Source organism: Anopheles coustani, chromosome 3 (assembly GCF_943734705.1).
Source record: "Anopheles coustani chromosome 3, idAnoCousDA_361_x.2, whole genome shotgun sequence".
NCBI lineage: Eukaryota > Metazoa > Arthropoda > Insecta > Diptera > Culicidae > Anopheles > Anopheles coustani.
The window spans coordinates 3,121,056-3,147,235 of NC_071288.1; the positions used below are offsets into that span (position 1 = coordinate 3,121,056).

The following is a 26,180-nucleotide window of genomic DNA, read 5'->3' on the forward strand; positions in this document are numbered from 1 at the left end:
GTTTAACATGTACTATATTTCTCAAAATTAATCTTTCTTTAAGGTGCATTCGTTTAACCCTTTCAGGACCGTAAGCTATTCAAGACTAAAATTGGCAATACAACAGAATACTTTAGTTATTTGGGGTGTAAAATAAGAGAATATCACCAGACAAATCTAGCGGTATGTGTAGGTTTTTTAAAATTTCATGGGAAATATTTTTCCCAATGAACCATAAAAGTTAATAAATGACCAGTATAGTTATGATATCGGAATTTATTTTATTTGCTTTCCACTACAATTTACATAATCAAAATTCTAAAAAAAGATCTTAGCCATTTCTATAAAAACATAATAAATTCATCAAGTTCCCAAATACTAAGTTTTTGTTGTTGGTTGAACGCACGAATGGGTTGGTTTTGGAGCAATTAATTTTGATAGTTCTTTTTTGTTTATTCGTTCGGAAAGACATTTGCCGCCTTTGACATAATGTTTTCTTTGATGTTTCGTTTCAAAAGTATCGTTTTGATAATAGTTGAACAAACAGTAATGAGTTTTGTAGATGGGAAAAATATTTCCCTTGGTCGTGAAAGGGTTAAATTACAAATATAGTTGATAACACAAGTTCAAAAATATGCTTACACCAAAAGAAGTATGTTTACATTTTTATTGAATTGTTTATACATTCCTGCTGTCAACATAAAACTTGTTCAGGTTGTGAAGATCATTTTTTCCCGTCCTTCCCCTATCAGACTCAGTGACGAGATCGAGAGCGAGCGCGAGTTGAAGAAAGTTGCCTCAGAAGCGAGGAGTTGGAATAAGAAGAGCAAGCACCGACACCGGATCGAAATGAACGCTTGTGACTTCCGAAAGAGGCCTTTCTTTGCTTTCTTCTGCCGGCTCCGCTTCTTGGTGGTGGTGTTGTTAGTGGTGTGGTAGCTTTTCGCGCAGTTCGCGGCCACGACGTTGGCTTTTTACCTCACCTCAGCACCTGATTCGCATTATGCAACGCAGCCGTGTCTTGCAATGCAAAATTGACGCGACCGCGCCGGACGCGCTGTTTGCTGGCCAGCATTCCTTCCGGTTTTCGTTTTTCCCCCATCTCGTCGTCGCTTCCCTTGAGTAGCAGCTCGTTTGAATATTGATAGAAAACCCGCCGTGGCCACCGACTAATGATATCATTTGCGCCCGGGGATCGATGGGAAGAAGCAGGGCTGTTTTTCGACAGGTTTCATAATGGATGGTTATTTTCGATTTTGAGGATGCTGCCACCAATCGGCGCGGAAGGAATCGTTCATTTACAGGTGGACCATAAAAAAAAACAACGCTCCCGATCGACAATCATCAAAGTGTGGGCTCGTGTTATGGTGCGTTTACAGCCTGACCCTAATTTAGGAAAACCACTTCCTGCGTTTAGGCGCGACAATAAACACAAACAAGGTGTGGTAAGGGTGTTATTTTAAGGGTGCATTTTCGGGAGTCCATCCTCGGCGCGGACCGTTTCAACATCGTTGATAACATTAATCTTTCCCGACGCTCCATGATAAGCGTTAAAGAAAGTTAATTATGTGAATATCTTTAATGTGTGCCACTTAGTTTAACAGATGGGTTTGCTTGATGGAGTTTGAGTGTGTGTGACTGTTTGTGCGTCGATTTCTTTATTAAACCCGAACCAACAACAGGTGCCGTTTTGCATGCATTATCGAGTGTTATTTGTTCGGATCTTTTGCATACTTTAACCGTCGTCGGTTATTTATTACCCAATCCTTCCCAGATCTCCCTCGATGGAATAAACAATTTCTCCGGTAAAGTCATCCACCCCAATGTAACCAATTAAACACGGATAACGTACAAACAATCACGTTTTCATGTTCATCATTTTATTAAGCACGATGCAGTTGGCGGTTGCAGACGGTGAAGATGCTGCGCCTCGGCGACTTTCGCTTCGGTCGGTGGCTTACTCGTGCTCGTCTCGAGTGTCCTGATCGCAGGTGCGTTGCAGCCGGTCGCACTCTCCGCTCCGGATGATGCGGAAGACTTCCTCCAGGCCGAGCCGCGCGAGCACGTCCGACGGTGTCCTGGGCAGGAGAAGACGAAGCGTTTAAGCGAGAAATAAGGGCAGTGAAAGTGATGAGTTCGATGAGCAAATCCGAAACCGCAACCGGCCTCAGGATGGATCGATAGCGGGGAGGGGCGAAAGGGATTGGGGAGCGGGGAAAAAGAAATTGCATAGAGTCATAAAATCAAAACGTAAAACCCACAACGGGTTAAGGTGGCAGGGATACATTCCAGCGCATTCCCCGTTGCCCGGCGGACAATCGCGCCTCGAGACACACGAAGAGTTCGGCATGAGTTTCTCGCGTAAAGGGGGGGTGACAGTTGAGCCGCCGATTAGTACTCCGCACCGTACACTTACTCGCTGGCGATCTTCCACAGCGTCCGGTGCAGTGCGTCCGAGTCGGGCAGCATTCCTTGGCGGGCGAGCTGGCACAGCAGCTTCCAGTCGCATCCCTGGAGTTGGCCGGTGGCGTCCGGCAGCCGGTTGCTGCCATCGAACCCTTCACCGGCCGACCGGTCCACGTCGCGCTCGAGGGCCGCCAGCTTGTGGAAGAGCTTGACCAGCGCCACCGGATCGGTGCCGAGGCCTCGTGCGGCCAACAGCATGCGGGCCGTATCCGGTCCAAGGCTTCGCTGGCGTATTCCGCCGGTCGTTGGTCCAGCTCCACTGATTGGGGTTGGCGTTTGCAGCTGAATCGGTGGCCTAACATGAAACGAGCCAATGGTAGGTAGGACTTCAAATACCCGTGAAGAAAGTATGGATAAAATAGTTATATCTAATGGTATCGTCCAGTATAATAGTTACATCCAATGGCAAAGTATTGATAGAACCAATCCCTTATAATTCATCCCATGTCAATGAAGATAATTTCTTTAGAAACCCATAAATCTCTCCACCGTTATGACAGACAGGTACTAGAGATTCGTGACAGAAGTTTTTTTTAGCAGAATTTAGAAGAACATCCGTCAGTCCTCAGTAGACATTGGTCAGAATTTGTAATACGCAAAGACAATCAACAGACAGGTCGGGTCAAAGCTGTTTTTTGTTGCGCCACAGTTGGTTAAAAAAGTGTTTACAAAAATTTCCAGCATACTTGTGGGAGATCTCCGCCAAAATCTTTGCGAAATAGGTAATGGGTAATTCTAGATCACAGTTTCTAGATAGAAACTGTTCTTTTGAGTGAAATCATGGGCTTTGGATCCTTTTGCTCGCTGTGATTGCCAAAATTAAGTGTGTTGGTCTGCCTTATACCCAGTCTTCCTCCAGAACATATTTCGAACGCCTCAACTCTTTGTTCCGTTGATGAAACATACCAAATTTGCAGTTTTACCCCACTTTCTTCGCTGTTCGTGAGAAGTAAACAAAATTTTAACCAACTGTCAAAAATGTTCCCACGGTTTTCGGTTCGTTACATGGTATGTTGCAACCTGTATGTTAATTGACTTTGGTAATACGCCATCCCAATGAAGTACCAATGAATACTTGATCCATAGAAGTTATTATTCAAAATCAGCCAGAAAACCGGACCTCTTGTAACGAAACTCTCGTCTCGTAAGCCCTAAACGGGCAGGCATGGCTAACAAGGTCGTTACGCCAAAAAGAAGAAGAAGAAGAAGAAGAAACTCAATATCTGTAGAAAGTACGAAGCGAATTAACGCGAGCTGTAGTACTCACCAAAGTTATACCTCTGTCTTGTAATCTGCAATACTTGAAACAACCCTGGACATTAATATCTCATGTGAACCCCAGAAACAATTCATCATCCGGGTGCGGAGTGTATCCAATCCAAAAATGTCATCTGCATCGGAAACCCCTTTCCGTCTCGAATTCCTTCCCCAAACTCCGAACGGCGGAACTCCAAACCATAGATTATGTTGCCTGGGCTATCTCTCCCACTCTTATGCGCGGGAAATGCCGGCTACTACCGGGTCACAGCCGGCGGCTAACTAACGCAACCTCAGTGCAACCTCGAAATACCATCGGATACACGTCATTGGCCCACCGGTGGTCGTGGGAGCCGCTTAAAGCCCCCCATTAGCCACGGCCGATGCAGCCGAGCTTGCCGTGGCCGAGAATAGGTGAAATCTCCACGCGCCATTGCACCGACCCACCACTTGGGTGGAGGGACGTGGTTCACGCGGTTCATTCATCTTTCATAACTGATGTAACACATGGCAAACTGCGCGCGAGAGGCGTTGACGAAGAAAAGCGACGGCGAAAAAGTCCGCATGCACCGCGCACCGCGCTCCTTTCTCCGTACCTTTCTTCCCTTCGATTCGGTACCTGGTGGGGGAGGGGGGTGGGGGCACCCTCCGGACGGCTCTAAAAACACGTTTTCACTTTCGATGAACAAAATCGTTACTGTTGCGCCTCGTTTTGGGGGGACTCGAAGAAACTGAGCGAGCAGACCTCTGAGAGAGATCTCTGTTTACTGCTTCTTTCTTTTCTCGCTTTTCCGCAGTTGCTCCTCGATTCCCCCCTTTTTCTCCGGGCCATCATGTTGTGCCATTTCTTTTTCGTAGCCTAGACTTTTTGCGCATTGTTTCGTCAATTTTCACCTTTTCTTTCGAACACGCTCAAATCAAACCTCTGCTCCCAAACCTACACCTCGTAATCGTTTCGGAACCCGGCGCACCGTCAGCTGTTTCCCTTCGATGCAATTCGTCCCCGTGAAAGACCCTCCCGCCTCCCAGGGGAGTTTTCGCCCTCCAAACAGAGTTTCCCCATTACGACATCCCAACACTTACTGCGTGGCGTTCGGGTTGATGTAGACGACCTGCGGCGTGAGAACCGATATCAGCAGCCCGATCGGGATGGCCGCACTCAGCACGTGGATGATTTTCTTCCAGGGCGACACGTTACTGCCGGCGAAAGTCGGAAAAGTCGCGAAAAGCAAGGTAATTAGTTTGACATTTGAACGTTCTTCTTTTTAAAGGCCGGCGGAAAGGAAAGCGCGTTGTGTGTTACCTTTTCAAGTGGCCATCCTCCTTGCCGATCAGCTTCAGGTCGGTGGAGCCGTTCGGCTGCTCTTCGCCACCAAGGCCAGTTTCGGAACTGTTCCCGCCGGTGACGACGTTGGTGGACACCGTTCCTCCTTCGCTACTGAAAGGGGTTGGACTGGAGGTGCCTTCGACGCCGGGTGTCCGATCGAACGAGTACGGATGGTTTTTCACCGTTGGGTGCGTAAAGTAGTACTTGCCAAAGTACGGCTGCTGCAGCTGTTGCTCTTCAACCGAACCGGTGGAGGAAGCCTCACCACCAGCGCTGGCGGAGGAAGAAAATGGCGTCGCTAGGGGGTTTCCTTTAACGCCGGCCGGTGGCGTTTCCTCGCTTGCGCCGTCGTTGTCGTCCTCCGGAATCCACTTCCACTTTCCCTTCGGCGAGGGAAACGTCGGAACGGGCCGGGCATCCTGTGGAAAGTGTACCACGTTGGGCTCCCGGTGCCGATGCCAGGTGCCAGGGAATTTACGATCCCATTTCCCCGACGACTCTCGGTCTACGGCGGGTCTAGTCGCAGGTGCCTTCGCCGGGCTCGTGTAGGTCGCCGGTCCGTAGCCGGCGTACCACTTGGAGTCGCCCTCCGTCAACGGTCCGCTCGGGTAGGGTGCATCAACCACTCCACCGACGCTGGTCGGCATGAAGTTTCCTTGTGAGTTTTCCTCGTTGAAGAACGGTACCACCTCGGGTGACGGGATGAACTCCTTCGTAAACTGTCCCTCGGAACTGATGTCACATTGGATTAGCATTAGCCAGCATCGTTTACGTAGCTGCTTACCCTTGATCGCGCTGGAAGTGGCTCGAGTTCCTCTGCAGCACCGCACTCGCGTACAGCTGGCGCTTCCGGTAGCTCGATATTTGATGCTGGCCCGAACGATCGTGTACGATCGCAGAATTACTGCCGGCGAGACGATGGAATCGAAGAAAGCAAATAAATAATTCCATTCGGACACGTGGAAAGCATCTAGAAAACCGAACGCTATACGCCAATTAAGATAGGCAGAGATTTGTCAGCAAAAAGGGAAAAAAAGGGAAAAAGGGAAAAAGGGAAAAAGGGTTCCCCTGGCGCGAAAGCGACTCGCAAGCAAAAAGGGCACCGAAGCGCGAACGAACACAATTGTAACGGAACAGGTATGTGCGTACGTTTCGTTTTCTTTCCCCCCCCCCCCCCCCCCGTTTATTTTTGGCTGCCGGGGTTTTTCTTTTCCTTCTTCTTCCCCTTCGTCGAGAGCGCCGCTGCTCGGCCTGCTGAGATAAGAGTGAAAGTGTATCACTTTCTTTAAAGCTTCACTTTGCGCTTGATGTCTCCTCTGCTCGCGACTTTGGGTGGTGGAATGTTGGGGAAGGGGGGAGGCATACGGGCACGTGCACGCAAGAAAAGGAGTACGATGATGCGATGCGACGCAATCCATTTAGCGCACCGCACGTGTGAGTGTGTGTGTGTTTTTGATGTGATCTTCCGCGATCGTCCATTTGGGTGCGTTTCGTCGCTTATCCTCCCGTTGATGTCTTTCGTCTTGGCACACACGCGGAAGTCGTTTGTAGTGTTTGGGATTCTTTAACTCCAAGTGCGCACACGTAACGTTTCCTTCCTCGAGCGTTTTGGCCAAACAAACAATGCGTAATATTTTCGAGTACGAAAGGAAGATACTCTCGAGATATTTTTCTTAGTGGCTCTTACAGTGCTCCGAACAACAATGTTATGGCATAACTGTTATGTTTACTGACGTGAACTTTACTCATTAATCGTAAAGAAAGCTGCTCTTAGTTATCCAAAAAGTAACTGGATGTTTTTCTTCTCTTTAATTTGCTTCTAAAAATGTCAAACGTACCTCAAGCTTTCATTAGTAGAATTCCAAAGATATATGCATGATTTGCTCTCTTTTGTAGAGATCTCGTCTAATAATAATAGCTCCGGAGTCTAACCCTTTCACGACCAAGGGAAATATTTTTCCCATCTACAAAACTCGTTACTGTTTGTTCAAATATTATCAAAACGATACTTTTGAAACGAAAACATTATGTCAAAGGCGGCAAATGTCTTTCCGAACGAATAAACAAAAAAGAACTATCAAAATTAATTGCTCCAAAACCAAACCATTCGTTCGTTCAACCAACAACAACAACTTAGTATTTGGGAACTTGATGAATTTATTATGTTTTTATAGAAATGGCTAAGATCTTGTTTTTAGAATTTTTAATATGTAATTTGTATTGGAAAGCAAATAAAAAGAAATTCCGATATCATCACTATTCTCCTGATTTATTACTTTTATGGTTCATAGGGAAAAATATTTCCCATGAAATTATAAATTAAAAACCTACCCAGACTGCTAGGTTTTTCTGGTGATATTCTCTTATTTTTCACCCCAAATAGCCAAAATATTGTGTTGTATTGCCAATTTTAGTCTTGAATAGCTTACGGTCCTGAAAGGGCCAAGACTATACTACACAAAAATGAATCTATGGATGATAAGAGATTAAAAGACTTCTCTTGCAAGTGGAGTAAAATTTTAGATGCTACTCAAAGATACGTACGCTGCTCTAAAGGACGAAAGCCCCGCCGGGGTCCGACTGCTGGCCGCCGGGGTCGATGGACCGGAAGCGAGGCTCGATAGCGATGTTGTTGTGGTTGTAGCGGGAGCCTCTGTTTCCGTCGTTGCTGATGACGCTGTCGGAATGTTCGCCCCGGAATGCTGCCGATGATTGCTGGGAAATGCGGTGGTGGTGTAATTATCGGTGCCCCCGGGCGGAAGTGCTGGCGGTGGGTCATTTACATCGCGCTCGTCGGCCATTGCCGTCGTGGGGGGCGGCCCGGTACTGACATTTAGGCGGAGGTGCGCTCCGATTGGACCCTCGTTGACTTCCTCGTGCACCTCGATCGTTTGCCCGCTCGGCACAAGCAGCGATAGGAGACACCACGCCAGCTCGCAGAGCAGCAACTTCCGGACACGATGCATCATGATGAGTATGAAGCACACACACGCACGCACAAGTGTTAAACCATAGCACCCCTGGCCGAGTCCTTTGGAGAACTTTTCTTCGACTTTGTCAACCCAACTTCACCGTCACTGTACGATTAAGAGCATCGCAACGCATTCGGCGGGATTTTATAAAGGCCCACGTCGAAAAGATGCTACCCTTGAGTGAGCAAAAACAGAAGCCAACGGTAGCGAGTGATCGTAAGAGCATAATGTCCCTGTGGATGCACTCGAAGGACTCGGTTCGCCATTGTTTCGCGCCGGGTGAGTTGCATCATTGTTTCACATCACACCGTCACCGTCCGTGGTGCATCAATTGTCGCACGTGCGTTCGGTCGGGACCAAACCCATTTTGCGTCCAAACATTGGGTGTATAACAAAGTTATGAGTTAGATTTTAAGGTACAAACCTTTGCTACCAAAAATGGGTTGTATGTTTAAAATCAGCAATAGAAATCATTCCCTAAGATGAATTACTTTCACTAGCAACTACTTCGGACATAACAAAATCCCACTTAAAGGTAAATAATGCCCCATCTTCAGTACATAAACCTATTTGTAAACCTACTCGTCGCTTCACGCAGTGCGCCGCTCGGAAAAACAAACGAAACCGCGCGATTACGATTTGAATATCACCATCTGCGTTCCATTCACGGATTCTCCGTTCGCCCGGATTAAATCATCGGCATCAGCCAACACCAGGGTGACGAGTCTTGTTGGCCGCCCGCCGCGGTTTTGACAAATTGTTTCTACGAAAACCAGTTCCTCGATCGCCGCGAAAGGGGGGGCAATTTGAGCGGAAAAAAGGGAAAAAGCGTTGCCTTCCGAGCCGAAGGCACGCATTATTGCATTCCGTTAATAGCTTCGCGATGAAAGTGAAGCACACGATCGCCGGTTCAGCCGTTCGGCCCGAAAGGAGCCCTTACCCTTTTCTGGTGCTGCCGCCGGGTGGAAAGCTATCATTACCGAGGGAAAAGTAAACCGACGCGCCCTAATGAGCCCTGCTCGTACGGAAAGCCACCGGACTGACACCTACTCGTCAGGCGGTGGCCGAAGCGGATCGACAGCTGAACCCCGCGACAAGGGGGCGTTTGTTGACTTTAGCTCCCGAGGGGCGTCGAGCCTCGGACGGACACGGCGGTTTCCGGCGAAATTGTTAGCATGTCACCCGAGCGTATTTCTCACGCATATTTCTCCAGGTAATTATCCTCCCTGGGGGGGTTGGCGAAGGGATGCTGGGGATGGAGCGCGAAGGGTGCTGGGGAGCCATTTGTTTCGTAATAGCTAATCGGACGCGTTAGGTCTCTCACACGTGGGCTCAGCCTCCGCGTGGCCATTAGGGCCACCCCTGAGGGTGACATTCCGTCTGCCGAATCGTGCCGGCGTTTTTTCCTGTTTTCTGTCGTTTATTTCATCTTCGATGGGTCGTAAAAGTAGTAACACATCCATTTTCCGGTTCTATTGATTGCTTTCGTGTCGCAAGCAACGCGACGGAGTGAAAGTTACGCGGAATTCCGTTTTTTTTCGTTCCTTCTTTTGTTCATGATTGTTTATTGCCCGCCCGGCGGTGTTCGATAAGGGTTCGATTGCAGATCGATACTTACGGCATCTTCATCCGAGGACGCGCTGGTCGCCGGTGCCGGATAGTTCAGGATGATTTATGCACTATCGCGCCAGCTTCAAGCCACACGGTTAATTCGTTATTTGATGTACAAGGCATAGCTTTTTTGACGAAATAAATTCAATATTCTGAGCACAACCAGGGAAAATATCGTTTTCTGTTTGAAAATCCATGGGATAATCAGCATTCAAGCACCAATTACCGGGAACTCGAACAATGTACGAAATTAAAGAAATATTTAAATAGATCATTTCAATGCACTTCTTTTCCTGATATTTACTAAATCATGATTAATTTTAACTATTTCGATTCACGGAATACCAGTCAACGATCAGAGGTTATTTTTCGAAAAACCAATAAGATCCTCCTATTATTTAAACATTTATGTTTCATCTTTGACACCAAATTCGTAAAATTCGCAAAATGCTCGAAATTCGTCTTGATTTCATTTAAACCTTTACAAATTTTAATTCCGCAAGCATAGAACTGTTCAACGACCTTTTTAAACGGAGGCCTGTGATTGGTCGGCCCGAACCGGTCGAAATAACCGGTTCTCCAAAACGGACCACCAGATGACGCTAGTGAGGCCACCAGATGGCGCCAGGAGTATTTACGGCATAACCGGTTCGCTGGGAACAGACCCCGGTGATTTACGATTTGTGACCTTATTATGACCTTCAAGAACCGTTTTGGAGAACCGGTTATTTTGACCGGTTCGATGACCTTCAGTCCCGGACCCGCGTGATTTATGACCTTGAAGAACCGTTTTGTGCAAAACCCCACGCTAGAGGACGCTCTCAATTCCCGGTTTGCCCAAGATGTAGACAGATGGCACAAGGTACAGAAAACACAATTTTGGTTTGAAATTTTGAATTTTTAATTATTTTTCCGTTTGTTTCAAACGATTTCTTTTGTGAAGTGTTGCTATTAATTAATTAAATTCTGTATTCTTTTTCAACGCTTGTATTCTTTTCAACGTATACGCTTTGAGCACTGCTCGATATTGGTCACTGATTTCGCGTCTTCAAAGCACACGTGTTAGATCGATTATCGTTTTCGCAACACGTTGATTTGTGAATGGGGTAGGATCCAACGCCTGCTGAAGGTTACCATAGGCTCTCCTCCTCAATACGTTCGCGACGTACAGAGCGGTAACTAGTCGCCTGAATATCCAAACTTGGGTACCCGGGGAAACCCACCCCCTAAAGCGGATGGGTGGCAGAGCTGATTTGAGAGGGGGAATGGACTGCTAAGTCCCCGAACGTCTGTTCCCCATGTAAAGGGTGGCTGTCTGTCCTGGACTTGTAAGCCACCCCTTGTATAATTGCAATGAAAATTCACCATAATCAAGGACCGATTTGGAGCAATCATGCCAGACCTGCGCGACGGATAAAGGACTACAGGTCTCTTATCTCACCCAGGAGTACAAGAACACTCACAGAGGAAGTGAGCTCGGTCAACGACAGGATGTACAGGTTGAAGATACGTGATCGCTTGTACAACCTAAGCATTATAAATGTCCACAGGCCGTACTTTGGAAGCAGTGATGATGACAAGGACGCCTTATATACGCAGTTCGAGAGGGAGTACGATCGCTGGATTGGAAGCTTTAGTGTCCACCAGCCTGATTATGGCTCCGGCTCATAAACTTCGCATCCTCGAGTCACATGAACATCCGTAGCACATTCTACCAGTATATACTCGTGGAGTTAGGAATCACAAGATTCCTTGAATTACTTCAAATATTTGTTGTACTCTTAAAGCTTGTAGCAATCTCTTTTCGAATGATATCTACTCAGGTCATGCTTTCAAATTTGCATTTCGGTACGTTCACCTGATACAGTTAAAATCTCGTGCTTTAATCAATTAACAAGCAAACACTCGAACCGTAGGACAGTATGGAATTTATCAGTGAAAGCATAACCGAACCACTCTCCACGCAATGCCACCTTCCGTCCCGCCATAAGTGAATTGTTTGGCAAAGATTGTCACCTTTAAAACCATCGTTCCATGTCCGATCCGATTTGACGCCCACGACACGACGAAAGGGCCCCCTCGAAGGGCCCGCGACGAGAGACACCGCTCATTCAGATGCACAAACACGCTGTTTACGCTTCAAAAGCGCAAGAGTGAGAGCAGGAGCACTTTTCCCTAAGAATGGGGGAATTTTTCAACCATAAACAAATTGGCCCCAAAAATTCCCTCAAAAACAAACATGCACAGAAACCCCGGTGGGTTCACCGTTAAACGGGAAATGTTTGTTTCCTGATCATCTATTTTTCCTGTTCTCATTTTCTTTCTCTATTTCCCGGCACTGCTGTGTCATCACTGTAAACCGCGTGGTTAGCGTACAAAACCCGAACCAGGAGCAAAGGTCAATGAATGGTTCCGTTTTTGGGTTAAGACTGAGGTTCCCTGAGTCTGGCGGTCCTTCGGAGCCGTGGGCACCTTTCATCACTCAATCTTTTACGAGCCGCGTGTAACGTTCTGTTTTCCCGCGTTGCTTTCACCTTTACCGACGACGACGACGTCGGTACGCCCTTCGGGATTATCGGTCCCCAAAGGCGGGCAGGCGCAGGCGGTACCAGCGAAAGATTGGAAATTAGTCTCCCCAATCCCTGCGAGCTTCGGGCGTTCCCCAGCCGCGGATCGCTGAGGTGAGCGCTTTCTTTCTTTCTCCTTTTTTAAGCTCGAAACCGAAGACGCAGTGTGTTCGGTGCGCGTCAACGCTCGTCGTCAGCGAGACTTCGAGCAAGTCATGCGCGGTCACGGCGGGGCTGGTTTGCTGCTGGATGCAATTTTCTTGGGCTCACGGCGAAGGAGGCGGTTTTCTTTCGAGGCGCCACGTACCAACCAACACACACTGACACACAGACACACACGCATCCACATGCGACGGGGCGAGAGAAATGGCACCATGACGCGTCGGGAGAAACATGTCGCTGAATTGTCACACCGCACTCCATAGGGGGCTGGTTTTTCCCTTTTTTCCAACCCCGGGGGCCGAGCACAGTGGAGCGTGCGGCCAACAAACCAACTATATTAGTAGGACAACCAGTCTCTACCGCTTCAGTCGGCTTGCTGTGATGTGCCAGTATTGATTAGATTCGACAACGACGACGACGACGACGCACCAAGAGACCGAGTCGTTATTTTCCCTTCTGCAAGTGTTCAGAGTGGAGTGCCGTGTGGAAAACGGTCGAGTTCTACAGCCCTGGTGCAACGATGGGCAAAGTTTGGCGAAGCGCTTGGTGGTGTTGTGTGCTGTGGACATGCCTATCCGGTGTCGGAATGCTCCGCGGAGAAACGATTCATTTTACCAACTCGCCAAAGTTGATCATGGCCTCGAAGAACTACACCACGTACGAGCTTGAAGTGCCCGGTTCGAAACCGATCACGATCATCGAAGCAACCGAACCGTTGGCAGGGAGCAATCAGAGATTAGACACGTTTCCGTCCGATCCACAGTTACTGCGCGTTGGGCCGGCATCGACGACAAGCTTCCGGACGAGCACGGGAATTAGTGTTGCCCGACCGCACGGAGAAGTGGACGACCAACCTCCGGTGGGAGGGGGAGCAAACAGCAGCAGCCGGAAAACGCTCTACTCGCCGGAGCTGTTGAACAAGTTCCTCAAGGAGTACTCCGAGAAGCTGCGCAATGCGGATTCACTCACGAGGAAGCGCCTCAACGAGATCACGATGACCAACAACGTTAACCAGCAGCAGCTGGAGAAGGACAAAGTGGATGAACCGAACCATGAGTACCAGTATCGAAGTAAGGTGCAAGATCAGCAGCAACGTCCTCAGAATGAAAGCTCCGTCGAAGGTTCCCCGGAGGATGAAGCGAAGCTGGAAGATGAGTTTGTGTTTGATGATACACACGAGCGACATGTGATGATGAGCTCCGGGAGTAGTAATAAGCGTTGGTATCAGGAACCACCCGGAGGCGCCTATCCCCCACAGCACGGTGGAGGTCAAAAAAACCATCCTTGGAATGTGAAGGACGGCTGGGTGACGTTGGAAGCGGTTCCGTGGTCGGAGAGCAAGGTTTCCAAATGGCACGCGGCCTCAGTGTCGGAGGTGAATAAACATCATGGATCGAGCAAGGGTCAGTATCCTCCAAACCAGAGCTTGGGGAACTACTGGAGCGATGAGAGCGTCGAAGAGGCGTCAAAGTATAAACCAGCCGTGCCGTCACCGAGTTCTATCGGGTCCTCGAGTTACTACCAGTCTGTGGATGGTCCAGGAGCTGATGAGTATGTTTCGCCATATGGTGGAAAAAGGCAGCCAACGAACCGATTGCCTACACCCGAATCCTTATATAACCGCCGACGGCCAGCTCACAATGAACGTCCAGACGATGATCGTGGAAGTCGTCCCTCGTCTCATCAATCGCAGGACGGTTGGTTCGAGCATCAACTCCAGTCAAGTCCGTACGACACGATGAAGGCATACCACGACCAGAGCTCGTCGGTGGGATCCCCAAACCGAGACATCATCACCGACGGTCGTCCCGCCAACTTCCCGAAGTACGCCCAGGATCACCCAGCGCACCCGGGATACGGTGGGGTAACCAGTTCTCCCCCGCAGAACCTTCGCGGACGACCCGTTTCCTATCCGGACAATGGAAACGGCGAGTGGGTACTCATCTCCACCACCAAGGGCTATCAGTATCCGAAGCGACGCCATGGACAGCGAGCGATCACCTTCACCCCGGCCACCTCCACCAGTCACCAGACGGTGAAGTTGACGGTATTGCCGATGAAAAATGCCGTCGACATGACCACCTCCCACAACGGGCTTATCGAGGTGTCCTCCTCCACGCAGACGGTGGAGGATGCCGTCAAGCAGCAAAAGAACAAGAACAAAAACAAACGACAACAACCGACGCCAACGCCGGTCATCCCAAAGAGGAAGAAACATGCATCAGCAGTAGGTCAAGCCGTGGCAGCAAACACCTACTCTGTGATGCGTCGAGATGCAGCGCAGGATAGCTCAGCCGTGCTGGCTGCAGTGAGCGCAGGTATGGTACCGGCCACGATGGCCATATTGGCACCGATGGTTCTCGGGAGGAAGAAAAAATAAATACCGACATGAAAGGGAGAGCAGTACAACAGAAGTCGACAAAACGTTGTAAACTCAGTGAGAGATGAAATTATTTATTTATTCCATAGTACGTAAAGGTAGTATAAATAAACTCGTTTGGATAAAAAAATTGATCTCGTGAACGAACCACACACCGCGTCGACATGAGCATCACGAAGATCGCACACAGGGATTCCTTACGAAGGGCGGTCCTAACACCCCGAGAGACCGTCAAAGTGAATCCGAGGAACATCCTCCATCACGTATCATCACCACATTATAATTTAATAACCATACCTTCATGTCATCATCCATTTGTTTTGTTTTTAATTGTTATATTCCTTCGTTAGACTATCCTGAATGGGTTGTAAATAAATGCCTTAAAACAACTGCTTATTTGTTTGTTTCGGATAACATCCTAGCGTGTAACACGAAAGGGAAAGAATCGACGAACAACAATCGATATACCGAACCACTTTTCCTTTCCATCAATAGTACGTTCGACGAATCCAAGGAGCCATTGGGCAGCAGTCAGAAAACTATGATACGTGGGTGCCTTTGATTTGATTTGAGCCATTCAAGGCCTACTGTGCTGAAAATTGTTTGAACCAGTTCATCACCACCACTCTTCTATTTGGGGATGGAGGTACTACAAGATCAGAAGAGAGCTCTCGGAAATACGATCGTCCAGCCCGTCCCGAGCCAGTCGATCGAGATCGGATCGAGAATCCTATCCTCAATCTCATAGGAAAGGTTCAGAACCTGTGTGAGGTGGGATTGTGCTCTGTAACTAATGCTGTCGACGGTGTTCGTTGGTTGGGTTGTGCGGGGGGTGTTGGAAGTGATTCTGTACACCATTTAGGTACCGCTGGAAGTCCATCGTGACGTGCTGGAGGAAGTGGATGCCCATAGCCACCTTCCGCTCGACGGTGTTGCGTATAAAGTCTCCCCAGGTGTACCGGTGTCCATCGCCCCCGGTCGTAACTGCGGTCGTCGTTTCCATCTCCCCCGTGCTATCGGTGGTCGCGTCCGTCACCTCTTCCGATGCAGTGGCCGGCGATGATGCACCTTCTACTACCACAGAGGAATCATCCTTTACACGATCTTCATCCACATCGATCTCGTTGTCAAAGTCGGCGTCGTCCACCTGCACGTCGCGCTTCCGGCGTGGACCATGTTCCGGCACGGACCCATACATATCCATACCGTCCGCACCGTAGCTGCTTCCAACGACGTAATGTGCGTGATGTTCGGGACTGTGCTCCGCCGAGTAGGCTTCCGGATGTGGCATCATCTCGTGTTCGGGCTCAACGATGGGATCTGCCGCTGCCGCCGGTGCGGCTTCCGGCGTCGACAAAGGAGCACTTGGGGTCGGAATGGTTGTGCTACTCGTAGACGGCACATAGGTCGAGCTATAGACAGGTGCTGGCTGGCGAGTAGCTGCCTCGATCGCAACCGATCTCGTCGGGTAGTACGGAGTCGGTGGAGTGTTGTAGTAGAATTCGTTCTGAGACTTTGCCTGACTCGGCTGCACCTGCGCCTGCCGGTTGATGTTCGTGTACATCGTCTCGGGGGCACTCTGGCCATTCGGTGCTCCAGCGTAAGCCCGGTTACGGTACGTAATGTGCGGGTACTTGTTAGCCGAATAAGGCTGCACATGGTAGTACTGATGACCGGTACGAACCGGCTGTTGAGTGCGTCGCCGGACGGCATTATTACGGTAGTACGCACGATCCGGCATACCCGCGATCAGCTTCCCAAACACATCCTCTTCGTTCTGCCCATCCGGACCGGCGTACTCTTCGTAGTTCGAATAGTACAAATCATCCTTACGATCATCGGAACGTCTCAGAGCTCCCAACGGACTTCCAAGGAAGTACGAAGCCAATCCAGCGGCCATGACCAACCCTACCAGACCAACGCCGACCGTTGGCATAACCTCGCGCGAAAGGTAGTTGATGATTTGCGTCGACACGGGTTTGTTTTTGTTCGCGGCCGGCTTCTTCTCTCCGGGCACTCCGTCCTTTACCTCGGGCTTGCGGTTCTTCTTGTTGGCCGGTTTCTTTTTCGTGCCTGCTGGCGATTTGGCGTTAGGTTTCCTCGTCGGTTTCTTCCCTTTAGCGATGGCAGCTGGCGCCGTCTTCGCTGGGGAGCGATCCTCTGGCAGATCGAACAGTGCGTCCTTCGGTTCCATGATCAAGAAAGTGGATGATTCCACCGAGCTGTCCTCGGTGACGGCCGCAGCTAGATCGTTGGCCACCGTCGATGGGCTCTGCTCCGTAATGACCATCTCTGTCGTCGTCGTCGTCGTCGTGGTAGTGGTCGGCTTGGGAGTTGTAGTCGTGGTAGTCGTTGTGGTCGTTGTTACTGGCGGCTTTTTCACCTTCTTCACGATGACCGGCTTGAGGGTGGTCGTGGCAACCTTCAGCTTAGGCGTTGGTTTGTTAAACTTGTCCTTCTTCTCCTCGGAACCAGTGGAAGTTGAAGGGGTCGTCGTTCGCGCAACACGTGGAGTCGTCGTAGGCATAATGCGTCGAGTTGTTGGTTGATACCGCTTGGTAGCAATTGGCTTGGCCGTGGTCGTACTGGTTGTGGTTGTCGTCGTGGACTTCGCTATCGGTGCCTTACGTGTGGTGCTCGTGGAGTCACCCTGTAGCTCGCTCGAGTCGCTTCCGGACAGTAGCACCCATGTCGAAAGGCCTTCCCGTGGAGTGGTCGTCCTCGGGAGCACCCGTTCCGTGGCACGATGCAGCTCGTTCTGGTACTCCTCGTCCGTCATCGGTTCCGCAACTCCCGCATGTCCTGAATAGCGATCAAAGAGTGTTAGTTGATCGTTCGCTTTCGCCTCGCCCGAGGCAACACCCGCGTTAGCAGGTTGGGGCCGGATCGTCTTCGCCGAGGAGTGGCCGGATGCGGCACTAGCACCCCCCGTCAGCACCTTCGTGCTCGTGGACACCACGAAGCCCGACGTGCCGATCTTCGTTTTCAGCAGCTCGGGTCGCTTGAAGGAGTGAAGGCTGCAATGAGAAGAGGGTAGATATATTTCTAGAACACCACGAAACTGGGCACGGATCCTAGGGGAGCATTTATTTGCGAACATCTTCGATCATCTACCAGCTATAAGGCATGCACAGGCTACCAGCTACCACAATTTTAAACGCTAAAAGAAACATAAACAGGACAGGCGGGAGGAAGAGGAACATGCAAGTGAAGAGAAAGTGTTGCAATTGACGCCACTAAACGTTCTAACAGTACATCTGCTTTTGTACAGCAAGAAAAAACATCGATCAGGTGTGGGTTAAAGAACGTTCTCATTTTATTGGTTTGTTAGTCACGGCCGGTTACGGTTTGCCCGGAAGAGGGTTGGTTGCCTATTAGCAGAACAAGCTACGATCTCCGTTACATGCAGTAGAAGCTAGCAGCACATGCACATTATACACACATTACTTAAACCTAGAGACTGTAGCAAATACAGGTAGCCGAGCTGGCCAGGAAGGTACGACGGAGAAACGAATAAACGGCGGAACATAAGTATCATAGTACTAACTAATGGTTTACATCTCTCTCTTTATCTCTCTCTACACACCTGTCGGCTATTTTCCAGTTCGCGGTTGTACAAGAATGAAATAAATTAACTGAAATCGAGCTCGATCCTCCGGGTTTTCCATCACGCTCCCCTATTTCTTTTTCCGTTCCGCGTTAGCTTTCCCTATCCTTCACGCACCTCGGACTACAAATTATCACGCTGTTAATGTACAAATCTACACTACGTTCGAATGTTTATCCTACAAATACTTTACTGTAACCACAACTGCGAGCATTAAAAACGTAATACGGTCTGCAAACTAACCCTCCAACTCCCTTTCTCTCCCCCATCTCTTCCCCACGTTGGGGTGAAAGTGGCGAACCCTTAGGGATCCTCGATCCCGATTCCTCCGCAAACGAGGCTCGCGGCCCACGCGCCCACAAGACGATCATCTCCGTGGTCCGCGATTGTCAATTGACGCTTTCACATCGATCGAACCACCGTGGCATCAACCTTTTGGTTGTTGATTTTCCCCCCGTTCGTAGGATAATTACCTCAAACGCGTCGGACAAAATTACGATCATCATCATCCCATCGCGCGCCATCAACCCTCTTGTGCGTGCGCTTCTGTTGACTCTTTGTATTATATTGCACTTAGTGTTCCCGGGGAGGGTGGGGTACTGATTGGTTGAACCATTAAAGGAGCTGCGTTCGTTAAACAAATCAATTATTGTTTTCCCTCGTTTCTCCGTTTCGTTTCCATTTCGACATCTTGCTCAACAAAAATAACGTTACTTTGCTTAGCCTTAGCGAACGAACAACTTACGGGGCAACATTCTACGATCTAAAGTAAACCAAGTTCTCTGATCTCGTGGTAGATCTTCGGCGATCGAGATACCGAACACAAGACTTATAAGATCATATTCTTTACACAACACAGTTTACTTTTGTATTATCGTCTGCTTTAAATCAAGTGGTTCGTTGATAAGAAAACATTGTACCGTTTGAGGTTTCGAACGTTTACATTTCGCTAGCGTTTTCCTTGGCAAGATTTCCCCAACTCAGCATAAGCGAACAATGCAGATGAAGAACACAGAAAGATGTGCATGATGAGGCGAAATTGGTTGGGAGAGTATTTTAAGCAAAGTTTTTGGTGTTTCGATATGAGATAAGCAAGACAATGCTAGATCGCTGAGGCTGGTGTTCGCTAGTGGTGCTAGTGAAATGTATTAGAAAACAACTTGATCGTCATGCAATGCAACATGCAGGCCCCGCATACACGCAACTCCACCTACGTCCTAACCGCTTGGAGGGAATTAATGTTTTCGGATCATGCACTATATGATGCTATATGCTATAGATTACACTAGATCTATGCGCTACTATGTCTAGGTCATGCTCTACTATCTAATGATTGCTGGGTTGTATGGTTATTCACTAATCGCTAGCGCTAATACTAATGGTTATACCACCCGATCGGTCTATCCATCTATCACCACATAGAGAGGGAAAGAAGGGGGGGTTGAGTTTGGGACAGCTATTGTAAAAAAAAAAAAAGAAAACACCGCCAACGATCGGAGGAGCTTCCCGTGCGCGCCCGGACGAACTCTTGGTGGGGTGGGGTGAAGATTTGGCACAGCGTCCGAGTTCCGAGTTCGAGGGTTCGACTCATCGCGCGACACTGGCCGACGGCTGCTGGAAGCGGTAGGGATCATTCTTGCGGGGAACGGTTCGCGTTTTCCCGTGGCGCATACTTCGCCGATCGTAGTCCCACCCAACCGGGATGGCCGGACTGTGGTCGTGGTCGACCCAGGAGTACCGAACCGGTGGTCTGGGCCTCGAGACAGGTCGGCGCGTCCAGTGGTAGGATACGGAGGGTTTCTTCTGCACCAACACCGTGGTGGTGTAGTGTTTGACCGGCGCAGGGTAGTAGGACTTGTACATGTACATACCGGCCGCAAGGGTGCCGACGAGCATGGCAAGCACCGGAAGGCTGGTCAGTCCCAGCACGAACATGTTCATCGGTGTCATGGCGGACAGGGCGGCTAGCATTCCTACGAGGGCGTGCGAAACGTCGGGTAGGATGGCCCCGAGCCCGTTTGACGAATCGTGACCGTGGGATGGTTTACCGGGTTTAACTTTGTGCTTGTTGCCATTTGAAGCGATCCCGTTGCCAATGGTTGCCGCTGGATTACCTGCACCTCCGAGTCGTACTGGTGGCCGAATGATGTTACCCACGATGTTACTGATCGGAGTGTTCAGCAGAGCGGGAGCTACCGGGGGTGGGAACAGAGCCGGTACGACCGGTGCCACCGGATTGATCGCCAAAGGAGTTGCTCCGGCGGCCAGGGGAGCCGCCAGGGCAACGTCACTCGCAACGGCTACTGGAGCGGCGGCTGACTGTGGAGCGGCTGCTAACGCTCCAGCAGCACCGACGGCGGACAGAACGACCGGCGCAAGTGCAGCCGAACCAACTCCTGGGCCCGTTTTGGTGAGATCCCCTTGCTTCGTTGGACTTGGGTTTTCCGTTTCCGGATTGATCGCTATCTGGATCTCATTACATCCCTGCTTCCCGTTGACGGAAATGTTGATTTCATTACAATCCGAAACCGCATCCGTCACCGACTCACCTTTAAGGTTGCCCGCTTCATCGTAAGGATTTGCCTCGGCGACATCGTCGTACGGATCCCATGGTCCAAAGTTTTGCTGACCATACGGATCGAACTCACTCGAATAAACCGGATCGGGGCGATCCGGATCGGCCTGGGGTTGCTTCACCGGATTGGGAGTGGTTGCCGTGGGCTTGATGACGATCTTGATTTTGTTCTTTTTCTTTTGCTTCTTTTGGTTCTTCGTTCCCGAGCCACCGACCGGTAGCAGTGCATCGTTGCTGATCGGTCCCGGACCCACCTGGTACACATCGTCCGGTACGTTCGTCTCGAGAATCTCCGGTGATCCACCAAAGTTGGTCACATACTGAGTGCCAGAGTGAGTTACGATCGACACAGGCCCCGGAGTCACTCCAAAGTTGGAGTAAACCTGGCTCACCGGTCGCAGAAAACTCACTGGCGGCGTACTGTACTCCACGTTAAACACATCCGACGTCTTATCCGACCACTTGGTCATGATCTTCTGTATAACCGGCTTCCGTTTCTGCCCCAATCCATCCCCTACCGTCGTCGGTCCTCCGTACTGTTCCGTCTTCACCGGATAGACGTACGTTTTCTCCGGCGGATCCCAGCTCCCCGATCCGGGATACCCCCCAAAACCCGACCCCCAGGGCGACACGGACCGTAACGTGTTTTGCTCCTCCGATCCCGCCTCCGTCTCCGGCGGTGGTGGTGGTGGTTGTGGTGGCACAGAGTGGCCCTGCAGGTTGGCCAGGTTTTTTAGTAGAAACTCCTTAATTAAACTATCGCTAGAGAGGCCATCGTTAGTAGTTTGGTACCTGGGTTGGTGGGTGGAGGTGCTTCCGGCGGTACTTGTGGTGCCGCTTCCGCTGGTCGGTGTCGTTCCGGTGGACAGCTTTTCCGTGCTGGTCTGGCTGACGGCTGCCGGTTGGCTCGACAAGAGGGTACTCGTCTCGACGCTCTCCTCGACGATTTCCAGCGGGTTGCTGCGGCGCCGAAGGTAGATCGGTTCCAGAAGGTTCGGCCGGGCCAGTGCTGGACTTACTAGCAAAAGTGCTAGCGCACATACTGTTAACGATTGCATTTCTACAAGAAGAGAATGAATGAGAGAATGGAAAATGCGTTCAGACAAGATCAGCTCTTAACCTAAATAAGTTCTTCTTGCAAAATATGACTAGCCATTTCTCAAAAAGATGCAAGACCGTAATACCTCCAATTTTGCATAACAATCACGCATCGATTAATTAACACAACCCGAGAAGAATACCGACACGAACGCCAATGGATCGTTTACGACAGTGGAATAAGCGAGATTAATTAACATCCCCGCTGGGTGATGAATTAGCCGATCACGTCATCGACCCGTCCGAAAATGTTAACTGTATCGTCTCCTTCGTCCACCTAAATTATGTCACCCATTTCCGGCGCACATATCGGGCAGGACAATCACCCCTTCCGTGGTCGTAACCCCGTTTCTTCTTCTAGCACTTCACTAGCCGCAACGTCGACCTTAACGGGTATCGACGAATCGGGGTTCCACGCCCGGCCCGGGATGGAATGTGCTAACCATTTTGCTGCACGATTCTCCGTAAAAGAGTTGCTTTCCTCGGACTCCAAAGGGTTTGTTTGACCAAACAACAATAGAGCAACAAACTCAGCACAATCAAGCAAGGAAGCCAACGAAATCCAACGTGAGTGCCTGGATGGAGAGGGATGAAAAATAGCACATCCCTAAAGAGATAACAACTTCATACGAGGGGAAACTGTTAGAAGTACAGTAAACATTAGCGTGGACCCAGGCGCACCAAGCATTAGAAATACGGTCGACAAAACGATCTGACCTAAATCCGCCATCGCTGGAGGGAAAGGCGGAAGAAAAGATCGGAGTGTGAGTGGGAAAGAGAGAGAGAATCATCGAGAACACCGTCACGGGTTGCTATGATAGAAGGGGTAGGAGAAAAGTAAATAATCCGAAATGGAACCGTTTGCCGGCGTAACGATCGTATTGCCATTTGAGTGCGGTGTAGGGCTCTGGCGCTCTGGTCTGAAGCCAGCTTTCCGTGTACCACTTTTACCAACCGGGGAATTCGCCTCGCCAGCATCCCTCCTCTGCTCTCGAGGGCACCGTCAATCACATGGACTGGATATCGACGGTTATCGAAGCCTCGTCGTGTCCCGATGGAGCTAACCGTGATAAAGCCGTTGCGTAACGCACTCGTAACGCACTTTGGAGTCATCTCTTTCTGGGTGTACCACCTTGAACTTGATTCTCTATTTGGTCACCGCTAAGGGTTGGTTGTCCAACACACGCACTCTCTCGCCCTGATCCACCGATTGCCCCAACCCGGACTCACGCACATGTCGACATAGGGACAGCCATTCCCATTCCCACATAGGCGTTCCCATTTTGTTTCCCCGTTTCCTCGGGCGCGGGAAACGTCTCCACACTGCAGATGACCCCAACGTCGATGATGCGTGCGTGTGTCCCTGAAATATTACCCCCTCTTTCCTTCCCCTCCGGCGTCGACACCTCCAAACTCGATGGTTTCGTTTTCAAGTTCATGAACTCCCTTCCCCTCAGGGGGGAGCAGAAGCTCGAGTTGATGAGTCGTGGAAATCCCGTTACGGTATTATGCCTCGCAAGAAGGTTGGGTTTTTCTTTAGATTCTCTCGTCCGCACATCTGGAATGGAGCGCATGTGTTTCCATAATGCCGATGATGATATGCCGATATGTTTGATGATGTGTTCTTTGCAGGAGCCTTCGTAACAACAACGAAAGGAATCCACCGAGCAAGCAAGATCATCTAGCTGAGTGCGGAATGAACGAGGTAAGAAAACTGTAAACTATTTGTCTTGTTGAGGTATTCCACAAGTGTTAAAGCACTCCAAACGTGCATTTGTTTTCTACCTTTCTTTGCCTTTTCCAACGTTTTCCTCCTTCTGTAACTCATGCATTGTTTTTCACAATTTATAAAACGGAGACAAAATGCTGCAAGAAGAATAGAATAGCATCAAGTGCGTATTTAAGAAATAGTTATCATGCAATTATCAATACCAATTTTAAAATTACAACATTACTACTAAATTTAATCAACAAATGGTTCGCAATATGTACATTAGTGGGAAGCAATGTAGTTCGATGCTCACTCTGGCAACAACTGGTTACAAACTTCGCCAGTTCCTTGACTTCCCCACGGAAACTGCATCCAAGCCACTGTCATAAAAATTGGGTGCAACTTGTTTTTCTAATGAGTACAACATCAAGGAACCTCATCGGAGTCGGAGTGTAGACACTCGGTTTGACATCATTTCCACCACCACACCACCCCTTTCTCCCTCCCGCCCCGTGGCGAAAGGTACTTCCGCACCCGACAAAACAATGGAACCCCCAAGGGAGTGTTTCATTTCAACGCACCGATGGGCATGTTTGAGGACCTGCCGGGTAGGACGGGAGCCGGGAGGCTCGGTGGGGCGGGATGTGAACAAAAGTGTCTCACTGGATTCAGGTTAATCAGGGTGATACACTTCACCGTGGTGCGATCGAGATCAGTGGCGCCTCCAAAAGCCAAGATGCGTGAGAACATTCCCAAACTCCCCCCCCCCCCCCCCCCCCCCCGGGGCGTTACACTTTCTCCTGGGCATCTCCAGAGCCCTCGCCACCGGCCGCTCCCACCCCGTACCGACGGATGACAATTGAACATGAAACTTTTTGAGGTCAATTGCAAGTACGCTGTTGAAAAGGATCGGCACGATGGATTGGTTCCAATCCAGTTTCGATTACATTGCAGTGAAATTTGTTTACCCTCAGACTGCAGCCCTCGTTCCAAAACAACAATAAATAAAAGGCCACCCTACTTCCGAACACAAAACCATATCGAAAAGCTAATCAAACCGGGGCTTAAAAATTCATCATCATCATCACCATCGCTCAAAGGCTTGCATCGGCGTGTTGGGGGTAATAAAAGCGGGTGTCGGGAAAAAAGTGGGAAAAATCGAAACCGCACCAATAAACCGCGTGAGGTTCGTCGCTGCTGGTGGCGTTGAAATTCTTGCACGCCTTCACCGACGAACGGGGTCCCCCCCCTCCCCGGATGTCGCGCGCACACCCCCATGAGGTCACTACTTTCTCCCGGACCGATTGAAAAAGGAGCCGTTTAACGAACGATTAACTTATTAACATATGAACAACAATAAACCAAAACACGTTTTTACGGAACGGGAAACCAGCTGGGCTGAATTCAAACCAAACCAACTTGACTTCTTGCTATTAAAACCTGCTTTCAAGGAGGCACACGAATGCGTCACAACATTGGAGTACGCGGTCAAGTGAACCGATCATAATCGATTCCCGTTACTCATTTGGATGGATGTCTTATGAAAAGCGGAAGGAAAGATGGAACAGGAGGGGGGGGCGATGTAATAACGATTATCCAAAAACAGATATGGAGGTCTGCCAGCGCCAAACTTGGGAAATTCCATTTAAACGATAGTGCTTTGGGCAAACATTGAAAAAGGCAAAAAAATGGCCACGATCGCAGACATAGTCCCAGGCGCGTCGTTGTGGTCGTCGGACGTCCTCATTCCGGTGCCCGTCCCAGGCAAAGTTCATTCACACCGCGCACGACGAGTCACCGCAAACCCTGCGAGACTTTTGGCCTACTTTGATCCCGGTTGTCGAGGAGCGGGCGTTGCAAGGGGATGTAATTGATGGTTTTTGGGACCCCGAACGGAAACGGTGGGAAAGAATGTAACATCCTAACGTCATAACCCCGGACTAGCCAGCACCTTTAACACCCTCGAACACCCGTTTGCGTGGACAGAGGGAGCTCGACGATCCCTGCCATAATCCGCGGTAGACAAACTTTCTTCTCCATCCTCAACGCCATTTGAATGGTGTTATGCTGCAGCCCCGTAAAGGTGTATGACCAACATTCTAGACCCCGGATTCTTACCGTTATGTTTTGTCGCCACCAGTCGAGAGAAGGAAGGAAGGAACGGCAAAACGGGGCCGTGGAAGCCAATGTTTTACGATTGGAGCTGGATGTGGATATATCTCTCTCCACACCGGTTAGGCCGAATGTTTTCGTGAAGCTGCACACTGACCACCACTTCTGCAGATCCGACGCGTCTCGGAAACTTGCTAAATTCTATTTTCTTCTCCTTACTTCGATGGCTCGCAGGTCACGAAACCAGCGCAGGCTAACGAGTTTATTCCGTATTCCACTCGAACCCTCTAATGCACCAGTTCCAATCGACAGTTGCTCAGCGAGCGGTGGACGGATCCTTTGACAACACTTTTCCC

The 26,180-nt window shown here is 49.7% G+C and overlaps 3 protein-coding genes across 3 annotated transcripts; 1 reads left to right on the forward strand and 2 right to left on the reverse strand.

Moving 5' to 3' along the window:
• Nucleotides 1-1,936: 1,936 nt before the first annotated feature.
• LOC131260191 (uncharacterized) lies at nt 1,937-7,998 on the reverse strand. Its single transcript, XM_058261867.1, has 7 exons — nt 7,574-7,998; nt 5,814-5,933; nt 5,302-5,761; nt 5,006-5,256; nt 4,786-4,899; nt 2,396-2,740; nt 1,937-2,057 (listed from the first exon to the last, which is right to left on the reverse strand). Exons 1-7 carry the CDS (start codon nt 7,996-7,998, stop codon nt 1,937-1,939), a joined length of 1,836 nt encoding a protein of 611 aa, XP_058117850.1.
• A 4,863-nt stretch (nt 7,999-12,861) lies between these two features.
• Nucleotides 12,862-14,721, forward strand: LOC131260196 (uncharacterized). The gene has a single exon (XM_058261872.1). It carries the CDS (start codon nt 12,862-12,864, stop codon nt 14,719-14,721), a length of 1,860 nt encoding a protein of 619 aa, XP_058117855.1.
• Nucleotides 14,722-15,511: 790 nt separating this feature from the next.
• LOC131260197 (rho GTPase-activating protein gacJ-like) lies at nt 15,512-21,961 on the reverse strand. Its single transcript, XM_058261873.1, has 2 exons — nt 21,696-21,961; nt 15,512-17,738 (listed from the first exon to the last, which is right to left on the reverse strand). The coding sequence occupies exons 1-2, from the start codon at nt 21,959-21,961 to the stop codon at nt 15,512-15,514; spliced, it is 2,493 nt and encodes an 830-aa protein (XP_058117856.1).
• Nucleotides 21,962-26,180: the final 4,219 nt, after the last annotated feature.